This window comes from Poeciliopsis prolifica, unplaced genomic scaffold, assembly GCF_027474105.1.
Source record: "Poeciliopsis prolifica strain line A6 unplaced genomic scaffold, Auburn_PproV2 SCAFFOLD081, whole genome shotgun sequence".
NCBI classification, from domain to species: Eukaryota; Metazoa; Chordata; class Actinopteri; order Cyprinodontiformes; family Poeciliidae; genus Poeciliopsis; species Poeciliopsis prolifica.
In genome coordinates, this window is record NW_026562456.1 from 502,862 (window position 1) to 527,923 (window position 25,062).

Genomic DNA, 25,062 nt, shown 5'->3' on the forward strand with positions numbered 1-25,062 from the left:
AACATGGTGGGTATGGACTTGGTTGACCATAATATTAGCATTAGCATTAGCAGAACTAATGCTTTAGAGAGATCAAACACAAATTTGAAGATATGTAGCATGACGTTTCAAATGCATTGAATTGTGAGGTTTGAATTATTTGATATCTTATTTCATGTTTTAAAACTCATCCATGTTTTACCTTCTGTTCCTGCAGGTCGTTCTTCGTCGCCGCTCTTCATCCGTTTGTCGATCTTCCTCTGCTTCCTGCTCGGCTTCGTCGTCACTCTGCCTCCGCTGATGGCCGGTCACAGCAGCTCCTCCTTCTGTTTGCCGCTGCCTTCGTCGTCCTCATCTTCCTCTTCCCTGGCCTTCGTGGTCTCCCTGGTGCTCTTTGACTCGCTCTGTTTCCTCGTCATGACGCTCGCCTACACTCGCCTCTACTGCCGCGCCAGCAAAGCTCCGCCAAACTCCGACGACGACGCGGCGTTGACTCGTCACGTCGCCTGGTTGCTCTTCTCCGACTGCCTGCTCTACCTCCCCGTCGCCTTCCTGTCCTTCTCCTCCCTCCTGCGGCTCCCTGCCACTGGGCCGGAGGCCGCGAAGGGAGTCCTGCTGCTCGTGACGCCGCTTCCGGCTTGCGTAAACCCGCTTCTCTATCTCCTCTTCAATCCGCTCGCCAGGGGAGAGCTGGCGGCGCTGGCGGCTGGCGCCCGCAGGGGCACAGTGGCGTCAAAGTTACAGAGAAGAGGCATGACTGGAGGACGGCCGCTGGATTCAACGTATGACGAAGACGCGGAGAAACAGTCATGTGACTCGACTCAAGCGCTGGTGGTTGTGGAAGGTGTGAAGAAAGAGGAGGAGCAGAGGAGCAAGACGCAACCGTCGCTGTCGGCCGCCCAACGTCGCTAAACGGACATGAAACTCACACGTGTAGCGTTTGTTGGTCTGACCTGACAAAAGCTTGAAGATTGATCCCAAAGGTTCTGCTTCATTCTTAGACTTAGACTCGTACTTTATTGATTACTGGGGAAGACTCCCTCAGGAAATTGAAGTTACCAGAAAAGTGGCACCCAGTGCCCAAAATACAAAAGAATACAACAAATACAAGTTAAATACAAAGGTACACACTAAATGTGTAGCCGAAACCCTAAATTAAGCAAAAAATAAGCAAGGAATAAGAATATAAATAAAATATAAATACAACACAAAAGAAAATATAGGAATTTGGCAGATAGATTGACCAGTGATATGGTATCGCACTATATGGTTTGGCCTGATAAGCATGGCTATTTGCAGAAAAGTACAAGGGGTCACTTCTCCTTCTTCCCTCTGTCCTGTTCTAACGGAACCTTCAAAATCTGCCTCATTTTAACAGGAAGCTGTTGTTCAAAATTCCCATTTACACTTCAATTTGGGTTTGAACTGCTTCTAAAAGCAGATAAAGCACTTAAAATAACAGTAAGTTCATGTTTTTGATGTGAGGAAAATGAGCCATTTCAAAAACCTCCCATATATTAAATCACATTATACTTGCACTATGCCATCACCTAGCAACTAGTGGAATTCCACCTGTTACCTAGCAACCCAGGTCAGCTGGTTTTACTCTGTATGCGCTGTACAATGGCTGCTGGAAAAGACAAGAGTTTTGTTGTTCACTTACCATCCGGAAACTAATTGCTGCATTTTTGTTGGTTGTGCAGGAGGCTCCACTTCTGCTTTTTAAAGATGTACGCTTGAATAGTTGTGCATCTGTTTGCAGCTATTTTACGAGTGAGTGTAAACAGTGAGTTGGGGGCGTGGCCAGCAGCAGCTTATTTGGACTTAAAGTGACAAGACGTAAAACGGCTGAAATCTGATTATCTAAATATAAAATATAATGAACATGATTTGTATAGGCCATAGAAAGAACCTGTTGCAAAAAGCAGAACAGATCATCCTTTAGGTTTCAGGGCATGAAAGTAAAGGAACTTCAGCCTTTGGTGGAAAATCCAGCATGTTTCAGTGAGACAGATTTCTATGACGGAGATGGAAAAATGGGGCAAATTTCCACAAAAATATTAAGAAATTTTCAGTTTAATTTCAGAAATTGTCTTGAAAAATGTAAGCAGAATATTTTCTTGGTTAATCTCAGAGATTTTCTTTTTGAGTTTCAAAAGTAAAAAATATATAGAAATTTTGGAAAGTTTCTGAATTTGAAAATTCAGAAATTTTCAACATTTGAAACTCAGAAAACTACAAAGTTTTTTTCAAGATTTTTTTTAAAAAATTTTTCTCAAAAAACTTTTTGTACAGATTTTTGACTTTTTAAACTCAGAAATTTTCTGACATTAATCTAAAAATTTGAGGGTTTTTTTCTCACAAATATTGGCTTTTCAATTTTTTGAAAAGCCAATATTTATGCCAATTTTTTGGGATAAATAATTTTTTTTCTACACTGGTTCTAATACGGCATTGTATTTCCCCCATTTATTCCCTGTCATCACTAACACAGCTGGTTTGCGTGACTCTTCTCCCGATACAGGAAATCCTGATAATTTGAAGCATAAGTAGCTGATTGACGTGATTTCTGAGAATATAAATACATTTTTTAGGTTTTATTGTTGATTTATTTGGTGTTTTTATGTGGCAATCCCATGTAAATGAGGCCAAAACACATCCAGAAATGACTTTAGGGGACCAGATTTCATAAATTTTTGCTCTGCTTTTCCAGCTGTTGTCAGGTGAGATCAAACCTAAAGTCCAGCAAATGTAGCAGCTGAAGAAGAGAAGCCTGAACTCATTTTTCAATTTTTTTCTGTTTTGACCAGGCGGTTTGTTTCAGACATCATGAAGGGTTTCATTTTAAAACATGGTTTTGCAGCAACGCGCCACCAAATGTTGGTGCTAACGTCTCGTGTTTCTGCGAGCGAGTGTGAAAACTGCAGCCCGCGTGAGAGTTTCGTCAACCCGGAGGAGAAAACCAGCTGCAGAATCATCCGTCCATTCAGTCTGAAATGTTTATGTCTTTAAGCTCATTCTGGCCTCATTTTCAGGTCACGAGTATAAAAATAATCTGTTTTTGTGTTGTAAATAGGCGCTACTGTGACAATCTTCATTTACGTAGACTGTGAGATTTCTGTTTTTTCAAGGTTTTTGTTGTGTGTATATTACAGTTGTTTTTTTAACGCTCGTCGTTTTCATGTTTGTCATGTGAAGTGGTGATTGTGAACACTGTTTCACATAAATGTGACCTAAAATACCTGCAGATTTTCTCACCTCTCTTGCTAAACCTTTGGGCAGGAGAAACATTTTCTACTTCATTTATTTATTTTCTTTTTTTAAATGGTCTGACGTTATATATATTGTAGAGGAAAAATTTTAATCTTTGCTTCTTGTGGTGATTTAATGGACGTTTTACAGTCATCTGCTTTTGAATACATCAACTCTGATGAGTCTTAAATCAAAGCTACTTTATGTATTTCAGTATATTTTAAACTAATATTTAAAAAATGGCTGAGAAGTTTAAGAAATGAAACCTGCTTTGGTTAACATAGAAACTTTGATTTATAACCATAATTTTGCTTTAACTATAATCAAATAAAATATTAAACTTTAACAAAAATAAATGATTACTTATTTTCAGTTAAGTGCTCCATAGTTCTGGCAATTTAAGGACATGTCTGAAGACAAATGACAAAAATGGATGATAAAAAACATTTTTTGCTGTTTGAGTAAATTTAATGCTAATATTTAATAAAAGGTTTTGGGGGGGTTTTTTATCTGAAATTCAGACTCTCCACACTTTTCATTTAACTGAAGAATAAAATGTTGCAAAACAAGATTTGTTTTAATCTTTTCCCTTGATTAGATAAGTAGTATTAAAATGATCCAGCTGTGTGAATTTTCCGTACGATTGGGTATTTAAAAATTAATTTTGACTAAGTAATTAAAACTGGATTTTTAAAATATAGATTCAAACAGTAGAGCTGTTAAAATATATGAAAAGGATCAATTCACTGTCAAACTGCATTTTTTCCAGTGTTAAATTATTTCCATACTTATTTGCTGGTATTTTGAAAAGCAAAGGTATTTTTATTATTTTGGGTCAATCATGTTTTCATAACCTTTTTGCTGTATTTTTCAGGTGGGAATTAGAAAATAAAGTTATTTCATCTGAAACAAACTTAAATGGATAAATTCAGCAACACTTCAGATGAGTCTGCCTCAAATATTAATAGTTATAACAAGAAAAAACACATAAAATCTCAATTTATTTGTAACCACAAGGTAATGGTTGAATAACAGAAATGTGATCAGAGGGACCGGGAATCAAACAATGACCTTCCGATTGCAGCAAGACTACTTGATATATTGTTATTGACACATTGCATAAATTACAGGGTTTGAACAAGTTATAGTATTCCTATCTTTGTATTTATTGGATTTCCTCTCAGTTCTCCTTCATTATCATGTTCATTTAGTTTATATATCAGCTTTTTCTGTGTATTTCACCCAAAGTCTTATATGGGCAGATTTTTCTTTGATATCGTCCCATTTTATTTTTTTAATTACACAGACACTTAAATACACAAGTAGATGGAAATTATTTTAGATTGTGGTTTCTGCCTTCCTCAAAATTTGCCCCACAGTTGGTCTAATTGTAACAACATTTAATAACTTTGGTAAAAGAATTTGTCTTGATATGTTCTTCTGTATGTGAAGTGGTGATTTCTGGTAAAAACACGTTTTCAGTGTTGTACTTTCAATATCTAACGCTTTCAAAATAAAACAAATCAGCTGAAATAAGAGGGCGGGGCTTAAGCCTAGGCCCCGCCCTTTTTATGTGTCACCACAGCAACCATTAAATGAATATAGAAAAAATTAATAATCAAAAAGCATGACTATGAATGTGTGCTGTGTTAAAAGTTTGCTGCTGCACTTTTCTGTAATCAGTACTTAAAATGTAAACAAATTAAATGTTTCCTGAAACGTAAAATGGTTCTTCCCTCCAAATGTTCTTCTTGTAAATCTTTGTAAAGTACTTCAAGTGTTTGTTGGAGTGTAGTTTGTCAAGTTTAGCTTGACGTTACAGTTTGTGACGTAAATAAATCAGCAGTGCTGCAAAATGTTTAGCTGAGTCTGTCATTATCCCTATTAGCATTAGCAAACAAGTTTACATTTTATGTAAAGCAAGTAGATTTCTTTACTAACTTCGCCAAATCCTTTTTCACTCTAAATTCGGAGCCTCCCTGAATGCCTCATACGTCCGTAGTGTGACGTATTAACGTCAGAGTTCACAGCAAATGGCAAAAATATGTTGTCCGGGTGCTGCAGGCTTCTATGTGAGAGACATATTATGAACAAATTGGTGTAATGTTCAAAATAAAAAGTTAAAATATCTGTATTAAGGGGGAAAATAACCTCTTCAATGTAACTCAGCGCTCATTGTGTCGAAGAAAAGCGATTCGGTGAGTTAGCATGTTAGCTACGTTATACTACAGCGTTTTATTGACGCATTAATATGACCAGAAATATGTTCTGTTAAGAGAAAATACGTTATTATACTGCGTTTTCTAAAGTTTTTAGTGATGTTAAACTGAGGTTTACATACATAAAACATAAATATATTCGTTTTCCCAGATAGCCGGTGATGTGTGAGCAAGGCCTGAAGCAGAGATGCAATGTCGGCCTGGTGGTCACTATTTCATGGTGATGAAAAGGTAGGAAAATATTCATAATATTGGTAAATACAGCTTGCCCAGTAGATGGCGATGTAGCATAGAATTGGGTAAATATTAATACTAGATATTGCTATAATTCCAAACTTTTATATCGTCTTATCCTTACAATGAGTTCCAAAAATATCTAATTCTTTATACTAAATTGATATAATACGAGTTTTACTATTAGAAGAGATTAAATATATAAATTTTTAATGATGCTTCAATGCTATGCTGTCCAAACCCGACTGGATGCTGGTATTGTCAAACAAAACATGGAAACTACAATTACTCATCAGCCCTTCAAACAGATGGTTACCATTGAGACCGAATACAGGTGTGGACATACTGCTGACCAAACATTTCCTCTAATGACTCTGGTGACGCGTCTGAAGGCCTGGGAGTTGCTGGTTGATGTTCTACAGTAAATCACTTGTAACACGATAATCGCAGTCTTGACGTTTCCTCCTCTTTGAAGGTGCTATCGGCCATTTTTAGAACAACTGATGACTAAATCTTTATCATCGGCCCTGGTGAAGTATAAAATTGGCTCAGTCATCCTCTACCTTTTTGAGTTTTTACACATATTTCGGGATGTACCGATGTGGAACAGTGACTCCACGACTGAATAAATAACTGACTTAACATAAACGTTTATCTGGCTAGAATGAGTCACAGCAGCTTGTCAGTCACACTCACTGACTGATGTGGATGAATCACTAAATAAAACTTAAAAGTGGATTTTTTTAACACTGAGAAGTTTAATGTTTGGAAACTTACCAAATATTAAATGTTCTTTTAAGGATCTTGATCAATTTGATCAAGAGGTCGATGTGACACCCCTGGACTTACTATTTCCAGTTCTGCCAGATGAGTAGAAAGAGAGGCTTCATGGATTTTTGTCAGCAGAAAGAAAATTGCTGGGCAAGGGTTGTATCCCCTACTCCAGCATCTTTCTGCCTGACTGACTAAACTTTCTACCTGACAGATTTAAAGAGGAAGCTAATGAGCTGGATTAGCAGTGCTTGCCAACAACTGATGGTGAATTCAGGATATGTTAAATTAAACTGTTGGCAGCAAACAGCAACAGTCTTCAATCAGAGACCTCAAGAGCCGTTGCAAGACTGACTGCTATTGGAGATCAACAACATTTGATGAAATAAAGTATGTTTGAATTGAGCTCAATTTCTACTTATTGTTTGTCTTTAATTAAATGTTTTATCACTCTTGGATTATTCACGTCTGCTTTGGTTCTCTCTCCACCAACAGCCTCAGTTTTTTTTTTCTTACATCTGTTTGACAGTTTGGGTGGATTTTTAGTGTTAAGCTGCTAATTTTATGTTCCAGTTGTTCAAACTCAACTGATGTGAGTCATTCTGGGTTATTTCTAAAACAATCGCACAATTATTCACAACAAACCACAGAATCTGACTCACATAGCTGCTGATGACGTGTAGTCATTGCAACGCAAATGAACCAAAATGGAGTTTAGATTTATCTGTAGTATAAACTGTTTTTTGGGGTTTATTTCATACCTATAATTATTCATAGAATTGGGTAAATTGACGTGAATTATTTATTTCAATTGTTCTTTTTTATTTTTTACTCATTTTTTCCAGATGGGTCACCTGTTTTGGATTGAAAGAACCAAAAATTAAAGATGATGCTACATCGCCATCTACTGGGCAAACGTGGAAATACAGTAGCGCTCAATTTAAATGACTTTCCCCCAAACGTTTTTTCATTAAGCCAAATTAAAGATTGTTTTTTCTCCTTTCACTAAAACCCATTAAATCAGTCCATCTATAGTTATAAAAATGTACATTTATGTAAAAAAAAATTTTCCCTTCCTGTTAATTTATTTGAACTTCAGCAAATCGTCTTCATCATGTGTCGATGATTGAATGCATTGATTTGAGTGAGAGATGTGGGAGTTTTTTCTTTAGACAGCACTGTTGGATTCCAGGATGTCTAATTTTTAGACTGAAATTTGTTTTTTATGAGTCATGCTGCACAATTTGGGGGTGTGTGTTTCACTAAACCCTACTCTATTGAGTTCATATCCTGACATTTTATGATTTCCTGAATTTATTGGACTTTTGGACACTTCTGTCGGAATAAAATTAATTCAGTTAAGTAAAATTTGAATGATTTTTTTTGAGAAACTTTAGACAGATTTTTACTACGCCGTGCTTTTTACTTTTACTTGAAGTATCGCTGCTCTTACTTAAGTAAAATTTCTGGATTTTTTACAAAACGAACATACTTTAATTACAAATTTTCCACACACACACATACCAACAGTTTTCTTTAAAGTTTTATTAGTTTTGAGCGAAAATTTATTTAGAAAACGCTTTCTTTTATTTGATTTTGTTATTTTTTATTACATACACAAGTTATTAGGCCCGAGCAGCTAAGCGCTGCGAAGGCCTATTGTTTCTGTACTGTTTCTTATTATTAGGCCCGAGCAGCTAAGCGCTGCGAAGGCCTATTGTATCTGTACTGTTTATTATTAGGCCCGAGCAGCTAAGCGCTGCGAAGGCCTATTGTTTTCCTATTGTTTCTTATTATTAGGCCCGAGCAGCTAAGCGCTGCGAAGGCCTATTGTTTTCCTATTGTTTATTATTATTATTATTATTCTTCCACCCAAATGAATTGGCTTTTTGGGGGCTTTATCATATTCAAAAACTCACCAAACTTGGCGGAGGCCTTAAGCCTGTTTAAAATTTACGTATTTTAAAGTCGTAGCAAAAATTGCAACAGAAATGGCTCTACGGCGCCACCTAGAAATTGGAAAAACACCCTTTTACCCTCTGCTATTCACTTACTTTATCGTAGACACATGAAATTTGGTACACTTGTAGAACTCCCCAAGACGCTCAAAATTTACAATTAATGTCATAGTGCAAGTATCACAGGAAGTCAGCCATTTTTGATTGAAGTTCCCATTTTGACCCATTTTTGCCGATTTTTGCCGTTTACAGCCTTTGTATTTGATCTATCTCCTCCTAGGGATTTTGATTGATCGACTTCAAACTCGGTCAGTCTGTTCATAAGGCATGTCCCATCTAAAGTTATCTAAACGGTGAGTTTTTGAGTATGCTGAAGGGGGGTTAGCAGGGGTCAAAGTTCACCTACTCGCCATAAAAAATAAACTGCTATATCTCTTACACTGAAACTCACAGAAGCATCAAAGTTTCTGTGATTGATCATCATCGGGTCTTCTACAATACCCTATGGTCGAATGATGACATCACTTAGGCCACGCCCCCTGAGAACAGGAAGTGTAATGTTTTACTGTGAACTGTCGCTATCTGACCCCTTTGACCTCATCAACATGAAACTGTGCCCAGACACAGAAAACATGTTGGTGTATTGAGGATTCTAACCCCGACCAGCTTCGATGGAGCAGGTGGGCGTGGTGGCGTGGCGAAGTCACCTGTAACGCCATCGCCATACGTTTGGCTCTCAATTCCACATTTTCGGGCCCAGCTGCTGCAAACTCATAAGGATGGACCCTCATCCACTCCCCAACAGGAATCCATCACAATATTTGGTGGGCGTAGCCTAATTTCTCTATAGCGCCCCCTAGAAACTTTAAATGATCAGCCCCAAGCCATGCTTTAACCTACAAATACGAAACTTTGTACACATGTGTACCTTGTCAGGACGTACAAAAAAGTCTCTTGGAGCCATGGTCTAAACCCCACAGGAAGTCGGCCATTTTGGATTCAAGTTCGGTTTTTGACCCCATTTTTGCAGTTTACAGCCTTCATATTTGATCTATCTCCTCCTAGGGATTTCGATTGATCGGCTTCAAACTCGGTCAGTCTGTTCATAAGGCATGTCTCATCTAAAGTTATCTAAACGGTGAGTTTTTGAGTATGCTGAAGGGGGGTTAGCAGGGGTCAAAGTTCACCTACTCGCCATAAAAAAATAAACTGCTATATCTCCTACACAGAAACTCACAGAGGCACCAAAGTTTCTGTGATTGATCATCATCGGGTCTCCTACATTACCCTATGGTCGAATGATGACATCACTTAGGCCACGCCCCCTGAGAACAGGAAGTGTAATGTTTTACTGTGAACGTTCGCTATCCGACCCCTTTGACCTCATCAACATGAAACTGTGCCCAGACACCGAAGACATGTTGGTGTATTGAGGATTCCAACCCCGACCAGCTACGATAGAGCAGGTGGGCATGGCGGCGTGGCGAAGTTACCTGTAACGCCATCGCCATACGTTTGGCTCTCAATACCACATTTTCGGGCTCAGCTGCTGCAAACTCACAAGGATGAATATTTATCCACTCCCCGACTGGAATCCATCACAATATTTGTAGGGCGTGGCCTAATTTCTCTATAGCGCCCCCTAGAAAACAGCAGCCCATAGGTTATGTTGTTATTAATTATTTAAATATACATTATTATAACTTTTTATATATATATATATGTTTATTTTGTGGGTTAAAGTACAAACATTCATTCATTTTTGCTAGAAATAATACAAACAAAGTCATTCAGCAAAACTTATGACACAGCGAAGTAAGAACACACTGGGGTCAGTGTTGATGGAGTACCACTGGCACCTTGTGGAGAAATACTGGTACTGCTAGTGCAATACCAGTATTGCGACAGCAGGAGGCAGTGGTACTCCATCAATGAGAAAACAGATCGACGCTACGTAATAACAGTCAGCCGGCGACAGCTGGAGCTGCAAAGTTTTCCTGAACATTTTGTTTGCTTTTTGGAGCCAGAAACTGGACTACGCTCAACATTTTGCTTGGATTTTGGAGTTGCAAATACGAACCACGCTTTGGCAAGAAGGCTCTGTTGGACCGGAGTTGGAGAAGTTTAATGGGCTCTTTGCACCTCAGCTTACACGTTCGGGAATAACGGCTGAAATGTTTTTCCAAGGTAAATTAATAATGTACATCGATCCGAAACCCCAACAAGTAAGGCAAAGAAAGGTTTTAAGATGTTCGCCTCTTTATACATTCACAGATATGAAGGTGAGTTTTATTTTCTTTAAACTGCTAGCAAGCCTGCTAGCTTTCTAGTAAAAATCTGCTATTTAATTATCTAAAGATTTCTCAGCCATTCTAACGGACACTGTTTGTGCCTTATTTTCAAGCATATTACGTGTGTTTATTGTTAACGACAATAAAGCAGCGGGCAGGGGGGGGGGGGGGGGCAGATTACAGTTCAGAGTTTTTGCTTGAAGTATGACGAAGAAAAAACGAGCACAGAGCTTACTCTGGTATCGGAGTTCTAGTTCAGCTGACTGTTCAGATTCAGAGTTATTACTTTTAGAAAAATATGGCCGTGTTGCTTAAGATTTCTGTGTTATTTCGTTTTATTACTTTTGCATGCTTGTTGTGAATGGCTCATTAAGACAGTGTTTAGAGCGGTGTGTACGGCGTTAGCTTCAAGTGGTAGCTTTAACTTGTAGCAAGAATATTTACAAGCTGTCTTAATTGAGGATCGCTTGGAAATCCATAAAAACTTAAACAAAGTACATAGTATTGTTTTATTTGTGTCTTAAGTAGGACTTTGTCTTTTATAGCAGTTATAGTTTCTGAAAGTGGAAAAAAGAGCCGCATTCGGGTATACAGTTGTGACGTCAGCGCGGCAGGTGCAAAGAGCCCATTGCTGTTCGTTTAAACAGTCGTAACTCGCGGTGCGGTGAGTAATTTATTCCTTCCTGCTGGTTCTGGAAGCCGTCATCTTTGGAACAGTTATTCTGAGGAGGATGCTAAGCCAATGCCTGAGGCCTGCAACGTTTTTAATGCTAACGAAGCGCTTTACTAATTCAATAAACTGAATAGTGTGTGTGATACATCCAGTTTCATACATTGAGAGTTGTTATTATGTATAGAAGATGTTTAAAATGTCGTTTGAAAGAGCTCTGAGAAAATGCTAAGTATCTTTTTACCTATCCAATGGGGTTGTAATATTTAGTTGCAGCACTTCCTGTGATTAATACCTAATTAATGGATGGGATTCAGCCTGTGCTATTGTTCTAAAGTGCTGAAAGTTAACTGTGCTCTGTTATTGTGCATTGCCCTTGGTTTATTACTGAACAGTGCGGTTTATTAAACTGATACATCTTAACCTTCACCATTTTCCTGGCTCATTTCACGATAACGTTAAAGTTGCACTGCATTTACATCTCAGTTGTAGTTCACATCAAGCATGTGGGTGTGGCTTAGTGTAAAACTTTCACTATTTACCATGAAACATCAACATTAAATGACTTCCAAATGCAAGATCACAGCTGCATCATCACACTTCCTCTGTCTTTCTAGAGAACAGCCCTGAACACATTTCCATGGTCACTTGATGACCATGGAAATGGTCATCAAGTGAGGTCACTGTAGCCCCGCCCACTTTTAAGAGGCAGTCACATGTTTTTTCTGCTGTATGTTTTACTGTTATTCTATAATTTATATGGGTTTCATCATGTGAATACTGACTAAAAACGATAACATGATGAACTCTATGAATGCTGGCTGCTGACCGAACCGCATTGGGGTGTACAAATGACGAAATGCAGTTCTTCGCCATGTGCATATGATCGGCTCTAAATGACACGTGGATCATCGGACTGGCGCCAAATTGGATACGTATGACCTTTGTTGACCTCTAAACAGCAAAACAGCATTGAAATGTATTTTGACTCCACTGCGCCTCTACATTAATCCGCCAGCTATATTTCCTCGCTAAACCAATGAATCTATACCACATTTTTTTGCATCTTGAAGGATAGCCGCCGAACGCATAGATGCGTACCGCCTGGTGGACGGGCGCGGAAACTGCGTAACAACTTCTGTCTTAGCACGTGCGCAGCGTTGATGGAAACTGAGCAACAGCTTCCGCGGTGCGGGGGAGGCGCTGAAACTACGTGAGAGCTTCTGTGGTGGCTGGCCTGAGGCGGTGGTTGCTCGTACCCAGCAGTGGCAATAGGCCGGAGCGGCGCTTGGCTGCGAGGGCCGTTCGAGGCTGCTTGCAGCTTTAATTATTATTATTATTATTATTCTCCCTCCAAATGAATTGGCTTTTTGGGGGCTTTATCATATTCAAAAACTCACCAAACTTGGCGGAGGCCTTAAGCCTGTTTCAAATTTACGTATTTTAAAGTCGACGCAAAAATTGCAAAAGAAATGGCTGAATAGCGCCACCTAGAAATTTTCAAAGGACCCTTTGCTATTCACTTACTTCATCGTAGAGACATGAAATTTGGTACACTTGTAGAGCTCCCCAAGACGCTCAAAATTTACAATTAATGTCATAGTGCAGGTATCACAGGAAGTCAGCCATTTTGGATTGAAGGTCCAATTTTGAGGCCATTTTTGCCGTTTGCAGCCTTCGTATTTGATCGAACTCCTCCTAGGGATTTCGATTGATCGGCTTCAAACTCGGTCAGTCTGTTCATAAGGCATGTCCCATCTAAAGTTATCAAAACGGTGAGTTTTGGAGTATGCTGAAGGGGGGTTAGCAGGGGTCAAAGTTCACCTACTCGCCATAAAAAATTAAACTGCTATATCTCCTACACAGAAACTCACAGAGGCACCAAAGTTTCTGTGATTGATCATTATCGGGTCTCCTACAATACCCTATGGTCGAATGATGACATCACTTAGGCCACGCCCCATGAGAACAGGAAGTGTCATGTTTTACTGTGGACGGTCGCTATCTGACCCCTTTGACCTCATCAACATGAAACTGTGCCCAGACACAGAAGACATGTTGGTGTATTGAGGATTCCAAGCCCAACCAGCTTCAATGGAGCAGGTGGGCGTGGCGGCGTGGCGAAGTGACCTCTAACGCCATCGCCATACGTTTGGCTCTCAATTCCACATTTTCGGGCCCAACTGCTCCAAACTCACAAGGATGGATCCTCATCCACTCCCCGACAGGAATCCATCACAATATTTGGTGGGCGTGGCCTAATTTCTCTATAGCGCCCCCTAGAAAACTTTAAATGATCAGCCCCAAGCCATGCTTTAACCTACAATTACGAAACGTTGTACACATGTGTACCATGTCAGGACTTACAAAAAGTCTCTTGGAGCCATGGTCTAAACCCCACAGGAAGTCGGCCATTTTAGATTGAAGTTCAAATTTTGACCCCATTTTTGCCATTTACAGCCTTCGTATTTGATCGAACTCCTCCTAGGGATTTCGATTGATCGGCTTGAAACTCGGTCAGTCTGTTCATAAGGCATGTCCCATCTAAAGTTATCAAAACGGTGAGTTTTGAGAATGCTGAAGGGGGGTTAGCAGGGGTCAAAGTTCACCTACACGCCATAAAACATAAACTGCTATATTTCCTACACAGAAACTCACAGAGGCACCAAAGTTACTGTGATTGATCATCATCGGGTGTCCTACAATACCCTATGGTCGAATGATGACATCACTTAGGCCACGCCCCCTGAGAAAAGGAAGTGTCATGTTTTACTCTGAAAGGTCGCTATCTGACCCCTTTGACCTCATCAACATGAAACTGTGCCCAGACACAGAAGACATGTTGGTGTGTTGAGGATTCCAACCCCGACCAGCTTCGATGGAGCAGCTGGGCGTGGCGGCGTGGCGAAGTGACCTGTAACGCCATCGCCATACGTTTGGCTCTCAATTCCACATTTTTGGGCGCAGCTGCTCCAAACTCACAAGGATGGATCTTCATCCACTCACCGACAGGAATCCATCACAATATTTGTAGGGTGTGGCCTAATTTCTCTATAGCGCCCCCTAGAAAATTTTAAATGATCAGCCCCAAGCCATGCTTTAGCCTACAATTACGAAACTTTGTACACGTGTGTACCATGTCAGGACTTACAAAAAAGTCTCTTGGAGCCATGGTCTAAACCCCAGAGGAAGTTGGCCATTTTAGATTGAAGTTCAGATTTTGATCCCATTTTTGGCGTTTATAAACTATTTCAGTAATTCGCCACTTGGGGTCAGTATTGCTCCACAAATGAAACAGCAGATAAACAGGATGAAGAACAATATCAGTATTTCGCCAGTTTGTGTCAGTGTTCCTCCACCAATGACAGATCCACGGGCGGATGGGCATGAAAACTTTGTGAGCGTTGCCGTGAAATTTCTAAAAGGATAGAAATGTCTCAGATAATTTCTGTTGAATTAAATCATGCAGTAAATGTAGCATTTTCTTACTTCTTACAAACCATTTCAGTAATTCCCCACTCTGAGTAAGTATTACTCCAACAATGAAATAGAGTGCTTTAGAAACACAGCTGAAGATGATGAACAATGACGAACTGCAGTACTTCGCCATGTGCATACGATCGGCTGTAAATGACACGCGGATCATTCGACTGGTGCCAAATTGAATATGTATGAACTTTGTTGACCTCTAAAGAGCAAAACAGTATTGAAATGTATTTTGACTCCACTGCGCCCCTACATTAATCCGCCAGCTATATTTCCTCGCTGAACCAATGACTCTGCACCACATTTTTCAGCATCGTCAAGGAGCGCCGCCGAACGCATCGATGCGTACCGCCTGGTGGACGGGCGCGGAAACTGCGCAACAACTTCTGTGTTGGAACGTGTGAAGCGTTGATGGAAACTCAGCAACAGCTACCGCGGTGTAGGCGGAGGCGTTGAAAACTGCGTGAGAGCTTCTGTGGTGGCTGGCGTGAGGCGACGGTTGCTAGTACCCCGCGGTGGCAATAGGCCGGAGCGGCGCTTGGCTGCGAGGGCCGTTCGAGGCTGCTTGCAGCTTTAATTATTATTATTATTATTATTATTTTTCTTCCCACCTCTTTGGGGGCTTTTTGGGGGCCTTATCATATTGGAAAACTCACCAAACTTGGCGGAGGCCTTAAGCCTGTTTAAAAATTTTGATTTTTAAGGTCACCACAAAAATCCCACAAGAAATGGCTCAATAGCGCCACCTAGAAATTTTCAAAGGACCCTTTGCTATTCACTTACTTTATCCTAGAGACATGAAATTTGGTACACTTGTAGAGCTCCCCAGGACGCTCAAAATTTACAATTAATGTCATAGTGCAAGTATCACAGGAAGTCGGCCATTTTGGATTGAAGGTCCAATTTTGAGGCCATTTTTGCCGTTTACAGCCTCCGTATTTGATCGAACTCCTCCTAGGGATTTCGATTGATCGGCTTCAAACTCGGTCAGTCTGTTCATAAGGCATGTCCCATTGAAAGTTATCAAACTGTGAGTTTTTGAGTATGCTGAAGGGGGGTTAGCAGGGGTCAAAGTTCACCTACTCGCCATAAAAACATAAACTGCTATATCTCCTACACAGAAACTCACAGAGGAACCAGAGTTACTGTGATTAATCATCATTGGCTGCCCTACAATACCCTATGGTCGAATGATGACATCACTTAGACCACGCCCCCTGAGAACAGGAAGTGTCATGTTTTACTGAGAATGGTCGCTATCTGATCCCTTTGACCTCATCAACATGAAACTGTGCCCAGACACAGAGAACATGTTGGTGTGTTGAGGATTCCAACCCCGACCAGCTTTGATGGAGCAGGTGGGCGTGGCTGCGTGGAGAAGTGACCTGTAACGCCATCGCCATACGTTTGGCTCTCAATTCCACATTTTCAGGCCCAGCTGCTCCAAACTCACAAGGATGGTCCCTCATCTAATCCCCTACAGGAATCCATCACAATATTTGGTGGGCGTGGCCTAATTTTTCTATAGCGCCCCCTACAAAATTTTAAATGATCAGCCCCAAGCCATGCTTTACCTACAATTACGAAACTTTGTACACATGTGTATCATGTCAGGACTTAAAAGAAAGTCTCTTGGAGCCATGGTCTAAACCCCACAGGAAGTCGGCCATTTTGGATTGAAGTTCAGATTTTGACCCCATTTTTGCCGTTTACAACCTTCCTATTTGATCGAACTCCTCCTAGGGATTTCCATTGATCGGCTTGAAACTCGGTCAGTCTGCTCATAAGGCATGTCCCATCTAAAGTTATCAAAACGGTGAGATTTGAGTATGCTGAAGGGGGGTTAGCAGGGGTCAAAGTTCAGCTACTCGCCGTAAAAAAATAACTGCTATATATCCTACACAGAAACTCACAGAGGCACCAAAGTTTCAGTGATTGATCATCATCGGGTCTCCTACAATACCCTATGGTCGAATGATGACATCACGTAGGCCACGCCCCCTGAGAACAGGAAGTGTCATGTTTTACTGTCAAATGTCGCTATCTGACCCCTTTGACCTCATCAACATGAATCTGTGCCCAGACACAGAAGACATGTTGGTGTATTGAGGATTCCAACCCCGACCAGCTTCAATGCAGCAGGTGGGTGTGGCGGCGTGGCGAAGTGACCTGTAACGCCATCGCCATACGTTTGGCTCTCAATTCCACATTTTCGGGCGCAGCTGCTCCAAATTCACAAGGATGGACAGTCATCTACTCCCGGACAGGAATCCATCACAATATTTGGTGGGCGTGGCCTAATTTCTCTATAGCGCCCCCTAGAAAACTTTAAATGATCAGCCCCAAGCCATGCTTTAACCTACAATTACCAAACTTTGTACACGTGTGTACCTTGTCAGGACTTACAAAAAAGTCTCTTGGAGCCATGGTCTAAACCCCACAGGAAGTCGGCCATTTTGGATTGAAGTTCGGATTTTTACCCATTTTTGCAGTTTGCAGCCTTCGTATTTGATCGAACTCCTCCCAGGGATTTCGATTGATCGGCTTCAAACTCGGTCAGTCTGTTCATAAGGCATGTCTCATCTAAAGTTATCAAAACGGTGAGTTTTTGAGTATGCTGAAGGGGGGTTGGCAGGGGTCAAAGTTCACCTACTCCCCATAAATATAAACTGCTATATCTCCTACACAGAAACTCACAAAGGCACCAAAGTTTCAGTGATTGATCATCATCGGGTGTCCTACAACATCCTATGGTCGAGTGATGACATCACTTAGGCCACGCCCCCTGAGAACAGGAAGTGTCATGTTTTACTGTGAACGGTCGCTATCTGACCCTTTTGACCTCATCAACATGAAACTGTGACCAGACACCGAAGACATGTTGGTGTATTGAGGATTCCAACCCCGAACAGATTCCATGGAGCAGGTGGGCGTGGCGGCGTGGCGAAGTGACCTGTAACGCCATCGCCATACGTTTGGCTCTCAATTCCACATTTTTGGGCCCAGCTGCTCCAAACTCACAAGGATGGATTCCCATCAACTCCCCGACAGGAATCCATCACAATATTTGGTGGGCGTGGCCTAATTTCTCTATAGCGCCCCCTAGAAAACAGCAGCCCATAGGTTATGTTGTTATTAATTATTTAAATATACATTATTATAACTTTTATATATATATAAGTTTATTTGATGGGTTAAAGTACAAACATTCATTCATTTTTGCTAGAAATAATACAAACAAAGTCATTCAGCAAAACTTATGACACAGCGAAGTAAGAACACACTGGGGTCAGTGTTGATGGAGTACCACTGGCACTTTGTGGCGATATACTGGTACTGCTAGTGCAATACCAGTATTGCCCCAGCAGGAGGCAGTGGTACTCCATCAATGAGAAAACAGATCGACGCTACGTAATAACAGTCAGCCGGCGACAGCTGGAGCTGCGAAGTTTTCCTGAACATTTTGCCTTCTTTTTGGAGCCACAGAACTGGACTACGCTCAACATTTTGCTTGGATTTTGGAGTTGCAAATCCGAACCACGCTTTTGAGCAAGAAGGCTCTGTTGGACCTGGAGTTGGAGAAGTTTAAACTAAGCAACAGCTTCCGCGGTGCGGGCGGAGGCGCTGAAAACTGCGTGAGAGCTTCTGTGGTGGCTGGCGTGAGGCGGCGGTTGCTCGTACCCCGCGGTGGCAATAGGCCGGAGCGGCGCTTGGCTGCGAGGGCCGTTCGAGGCTGCTTGCAGCTTTAATTAGGCCCGAGCAGCTAAGCGCTGCGAAGGCCTATTGTTTTCCTACTGTTTCTTATTAGGCCCGAGCAGCTAAGCGCTGCGAAGGCCTATTGTTTTCCTACTGTTTCTTATTATTATTCTCCCTCCAAATGAATTGGCTTTTTGGGGGCTTTATCATATTCAAAAACTCACCAAACTTGGCGGAGGCCTTAAGCCTGTTTCAAATTTACGTATTTTAAAGTCGACGCAACAATTGCAAAAGAAATGGCTCAATAGCGCCACCTTGAAATTTTCAAAGGACCCTTTGCTATTCACTTACTTCATCGTAGAGACATGAAATTTGGTACACTTGTAGAGATCCCCAAGATGCTCAAAATTTACAATTAATGTCATAGTGCAAGTATCACAGGAAGTCAGCCATTTTGGATTGAAGGTCAAATTTTCACCCCATTTTTGCCGTTTACAGCCTTCGTATTTGATCGAACTCCTCCTAGGGATTTCCATTGATCGGCTTCAAACTCGGTCAGTCTGTTCATAAGGCATGTCCCATCTAAAGTTATCAAAACTGTGAGTTTTTGAGTATGCTGAAGGGGGGTAAGCAGGGGTCAAAGTTCACCTACTCGCCATAAAAAAATAAACTGCTATATCTCCTACACAGAAACTCACAGAGGCACCAAAGTTACTGTGATTGATCATCATCGGGTCTCCTACAATATCCTATGGTCAAGTGATGACATCACTTAGGCCACGCCCCCTGAGAACAGGAAGTGTAATGTTTTACTGTGGACGGTCGCTATCTGACCCCTTTGACCTCATCAACATGAAACTGTGCCCAGACACAGAAAACATGTTGGTGTATTGAGGATTCCAACCCCGACCACATTCGATGGAGCAGGTGGGCGTGGCGGCGTGGCGAAGTGACCTCTAACGCCATCGCCATACGTTTGGCTCTCAATTCCACATTTTCGGGCCCAGCTGCTGCAAACTCACAAGGATGGATCGACATCACCTCCCCGACAGGAATCCATCACAATATTTGTGGGGCGTGGCCTAATTTCTCTATAGCGCCCCCTAGAAAAATTTAAATGATCAGCCCCAAGCCATGCTTTAACCTACAATTACGAAACGTTGTACACGTGTGTACCTTGTCAGGACTTACAAAAAAGTCTCTTGGAGCCATGGTCGAAACCCCACAGGAAGACGGCCATTTTAGATTGAAGTTCAGATTTTGACCCCATTTTTGCCGTTTACAGCCTTCCTATTTGATCGAACTCCTCCTAGGGATTTCGATTGATCGGCTTCAAACTCGGTCAGTCTGCTCATAAGGCATGTCCCATCTAAAGTTATCAAAACGGTGAGTTTTTGAGAATGCTGAAGGGGGGTTAGCAGGGGTCAAAGTTCACCTACTCCCCATAAAAAATCAACTGCTATATCTCCTACACAGAAACTCACAGAGGCACCAAAGTTTCTGTGATTGATCATCATCGGGTGTCCTACAATACCCTATGGTCGAATGATGACATCACTTAGGCCACGCCCCCTGAGAAAAGGAAGTGTCATGTTTTACTCTGAACGGTCGCTATCTGACCCCTTTGACCTCATCAACATGAAACTGTGCCCAGACACAGAAGACATGTTGGTGTATTGAGGATTCCAACCCCGACCAGCTTCGATGGAGCAGCTGGGCGTGGCGGCGTGGCGAAGTGACCTGTAACGCCATCGCCATACGTTTGGCTCTCAATTCCACATTTTTGGGCACAGCTGCTCCAAACTCACAAGGATGGATCTTCATCCACTCCCCGACAGGAATCCATCACAATATTTGTAGGGTGTGGCCTAATTTATCTATAGCGCCCCCTAGAAAATTTTAAATGATCAGCCCCAAGCCATGCTTTAACCTACAATTACGAAACTTTGTACACGTGTGTACCTTGTCAGGACTTACAAAAAAGTCTCTTGGAGCCATGGTCTAAACCCCAGAGGAAGTGAGCCATTTTAGATTGAAGTTCAGATTTTGATCCCATTTTTGGCGTTTATAAACCATTTCAGTAATTCGCCACTTGGGGTCAGTATTGCTCCACAAATGAAACAGCAGATAAACAGAATGAAGAACAATATCAGTATTTCGCCAGTAGGTGTAAGTGTTCCTCCACCAATGACAAACAGATCCACGGGCGGATGGGCGTGAAAACTTTGTGAGAGCGTTGCCATGAAATTTCTAAAAGGATAGAAATGTCTCAGATAATTTTTGTTGAATTAAATCATGCAGTAAATGTAGCGTTTTCTTATTTCTTACAAACCATTTTTCGTAATTCGCCACTCTGAGTAAGTATTACTCCAACAATGAAATAGAGTTCTTTAGAAACACAGCTGAAAATGATGAAAAATGACGAACTGTAATACTTCGTCATGTGCATATGATCGGCTGTAAATGACACGTGGATCATCCGACTGACGCCAAATTGGATACGTATGACCTTTGTTGACCTCTAAAGAGAACAACAGCATTGAAATATATTTTGACTCCACTGCGCGTCCTACATTAATCCGCCAGCTATATTTCCTCGCTAAACCAATGAATCTGCACCACATTTTTTGCATCGTCAAGGAGCGCATCCGAACGCATCAGTGCGTACCGCCTGGTGGACGGGCGCGGAAACTGCGCAACAACTTCTGTGTTAGCACGTGGCCAGCGTTGATGGAATCTGAGCAACAGCTTCCGCGGTGCGGGCGGAGGAGCTGAAAACTGCGTGAGAGCTTCTGTGGTGGCTGGCGTGAGGCGGCGGTTGCTCGTACCCCGCGGTGGCAATAGGCCGGAGCGGCGCTTGGCTGCGAGGGCCGTTCGAGGCTGCTTGCAGCTTTAATTATTATTATTCTGCCCCCCTAAAGAGGGGCCTTTTTGGGGGCTTTATCATTTTCAAAAACTCACCAAACTTGGCGGACGCGTAAAGGGAGTTTCAAAATTTTGTATTTTAAGGTCTTTGCAAAAATCCCATAAAAAATGGCTCAATAGCGCACCTACAAATTTTCAAAGGACCCTTTGCTATTCACTTAATTTATCCTAGAGACATGAAATTTGGTACACTTGTAGAGCTCCCCAAGATGCTCAAAATTTACAATTAATGTCATAGTGCAAGTATCACAGGAAGTCAGCCATTTTGGATTGAAGGTCCAATTTTGAGGCCATTTTTGCCGTTTACAGCCTCCGTATTTGATCGAACTCCTCCTAGGGATTTCGATTGATCGGCTTCAAACTCAGTCAGTCTGTTCATAAGGCATGTCCCATCTAAAGTTATCAAAACGGTGAGTTTTTGAGTATGCTGAAGGGGGGTTAGCAGGGGTCAAAGTTCACCTACTCGCCATAAAAAAATAAACTGCTATATCTCCTACACAGAAACTCACAGAGGCACCAAAGTTTCTGTGATTGATCATCATCGGGTCTACACAATACCCTATGGTCGAAGGATGACATCACGTAGGCCACGCCCCATGACAACAGGAAGTGTAATGTTTTACTGTGGACGGTCGCTATCTGACCCCTTTGACCTCATCAACATGAAACTGTGCCCAGACACAGAAGACATGTTGGTGTGTTGACGATTCCAACCCCGACCAGCTTCGATTGAGCAGCTGGGCGTGGCGGCGTGGCGAAGTGACCTGTAACGCCATCGCCATACGTTTGGCTCTCAATTCCACATTTTTGGCCACAGCTGCTCCAAACTCACAAGGATGGATTATCATCCACTCCCCGACAGGAATACATCACAATATTTGTAGGGTGTGGCCTAATTTATCTATAGCGCCCCTAGAAAATTTTAAATGATCAGCCCCAAGCCATGCTTTAACCTACAATTACGAAACTTTGTACACGTGTGTACCATGTCAGGACTTACAAAAAAGTCTCTTGGAGCCATGGTCTAAACCCACAGGAAGTCGGCCATTTTAGATTGAAGTTCAGATTTTGACTCCATTTTTGCCGTTTAAAGCCTCTGTATTTGATCGAACTCCTCCTAGGGATTTCGATTGATCGGCTTCAAACTCGGTCAGTCTGCTCATAAGGCATGTCCCATCTAAAGTTATCAAAACGGTGAGTTTTTGAGAATGCTGAAGGGGGGTTAGCAGGGGTCAAAGTTCACCTACTCGCCGTAAAAAAATAAACTGCTATATCTCCTACACAGAAACTCACAGAGGCACCAAAGTTTCTGTGATTGATCATCGGTGTCCTACAATACCCTATGGTCGAATGATGACATCACTTAGGCCACGCCCCCTGAGAAAAGGAAGTGTCATGTTTTACTTTGAATGGTCGCTATCTGACACCTTTGACCTCATCAACATGAAACTGTGCCCAGACACAGAAGACATGTTGGTGTGTTGAGGATTCCAACCCCGACCAGCTTCGATGGAGGAGCTGGGCGTGGCGGCGTGGCGAAGTGACCTGTAACGCCATCGCCATACGTTTGGCTCTCAATTCCACATTTTTGGGCGCAGCTTCTCCAAACACAAGGATGGATCTTCATCCACTCCCCGACAGGAATCCATCACAATATTTGTAGGGTGTGGCCTAATTTCTCTATAGCGCCCCCTAGAAAATTTTAAATGATAAGCCCCAAGCCATGCTTTAACCTACAATTACGAAACTTTGTACACATGTGTACCATGTCAGGACTTACAAAAAAGTCTCTTGGAGCCATGGTCTAAACCCCAGAGGAAGTCGGCCATTTTAGATTGAAGTTCAGATTTTGATCCCATTTTTGGCGTTTATAAACCATTTCAGTAATTTGCCACTTGGGGTCAGTATTGCTCCACAAATGAAACAGCAGATAAACAGGATGAAGAACAATATCAGTATTTCGCCAGTAGGTGTCAGTGTTCCTCCACCAATGACAAACAGATCCACGGGCGGATGGGCGCGAAAACTTTGTGAGAGCGTTGCAATGAAATTTCTAAAAGGATAGAAATGTCTCAGATAATTTTTGTGGAATTAAATCATGCAGTAAATGTAGCGTTTTCTTACTTCTTCCAAACCATTTCAGTAATTCGCCACTCTGAGTAAGTATTACTCCAACAATGAAATAGAGTGCTTTAGAAACACAGCTGAAAATGATGAAAAATGACGAACTGTAGTACTTCGCCATGTGCATACGATCGGCTGTAAATGACACGTGGATCATCCGACTGACGCCAAATTGGATATGTATGACCTTTGTTGACCTCTAAAAAGAACAACAGCATTGAAATATATTTTGACTCCACTGCGCGTCCTACATTAATCCGCCAGCTATATTTCCTCGCTAAACCAATGAATCTGCAACACATTTTTTGCATCGTCAAGGAGCGCGGTGGCTGACGTGAGGCGACGGTTGCTAGTACCCCGCGGTGGCAATAGGCCGGAGCGGCGCTTGGCTGCGAGGGCCGTTCGAGGCTGCTTGCAGCTTTAATTAGGCCCGAGCAGCTAAGCGCTGCGAAGGCCTATTGTTTCTGTACTGTTTCTTATTATTATTATTATTATTATTATTCTTCCACCCAAATGAATTGGCTTTTTGAGGGCTTTATCATATTCAAAAACTCACCAAACTTGGCGGACGCGTAAAGGGAGTTTCAAAATTTTGTATTTTAAGGTCAATGCAAAAATCCCATAAGAAATGGCTCAATAGCGCCACCTAGAAATTTTCAAAGGACCCTTTGCTATTCACTTACTTCATTGTAGAGACATGAAATTTGGTACACTTGTAGAGCTTCCCAAGATGCTCAAAATTTACAATTAATGTCATAGTGCAAGTATCACAGGAAGTCGGCCATTTTGGATTGAAGGTCCAATTTTGAGCCCATTTTTGCCATTTACAGCCTTGGTATTTGATCGAACTCCTCCTAGGGATTTTGATTGATCGGCTTCAAACTCGGTCAGTCTGTTCATAAGGCATGTCCCATCTAAAGTTATCAAAACGGTGAGTTTTTGAGTATGCTGAAGGGGGATTAGCAGGGGTCAAAGTTCACCTACTCGCCATAAAAAATAAACTGCTATATCTCCTACACAGAAACTCACAGAGGCACCAAAGTTTCTGTGATTGATCATCATCGGGTGTCCTACAATACCCTATGGTCGAAGGATGACATCACGTAGGCCACGCCCATGAGAACAGGAAGTGTAATGTTTTACTGTGGACGGTCGCTATCTGACCCCTTTGACCTCATCAACATGAAACTGTGCCCAGACACAGAAGACATATTGGTGTATTGAGGATTCCAACCCCGACCAGATTCGATGGAGCAGGTGGGCGTGGCGGCGTGGCGAAGTGACCTCTAACGCCATCGCCATACGTTTGGCTCTCAATTCCACATTTTCGGGTCCAGCTGCTCCAAACTCACAAGGATGGATCCTCATCTACTCCCCGACAGGAATCCATCACAATATTTGGTGGGCGTGGCCTAATTTCTCTATAGCGCCCCCTAGAAAACTTTAAATGATCAGCC

The 25,062-nt window shown here is 41.8% G+C and overlaps 2 protein-coding genes across 5 annotated transcripts in view; both read left to right on the forward strand.

Moving 5' to 3' along the window:
• LOC129352864 (leucine-rich repeat-containing G-protein coupled receptor 5A-like) overlaps window positions 1-5,078 on the forward strand; it is a 42,912-nt gene extending 37,834 nt beyond the window's left edge. For both annotated transcript variants that reach the window (XM_055022056.1, XM_055022057.1), the window contains one exon: window positions 197-5,078. In XM_055022056.1, coding sequence (XP_054878031.1) covers window positions 197-891 — 695 coding nt within the window. In that variant the 3' untranslated portion in view covers window positions 892-5,078. The remainder of the gene's footprint in view (window positions 1-196) is intronic.
• Window positions 5,079-5,274: 196 nt separating this feature from the next.
• The window catches only part of LOC129352891 (myelin regulatory factor-like protein), a 44,965-nt gene continuing 25,177 nt past the window's right edge, over window positions 5,275-25,062 (forward strand). For all 3 annotated transcript variants that reach the window (XM_055022092.1, XM_055022096.1, XM_055022094.1), the window contains exons 1-2: window positions 5,275-5,429; window positions 5,602-5,681. The gene's annotated coding sequence lies outside the window, so the exon portion shown is untranslated. The remainder of the gene's footprint in view (window positions 5,430-5,601; window positions 5,682-25,062) is intronic.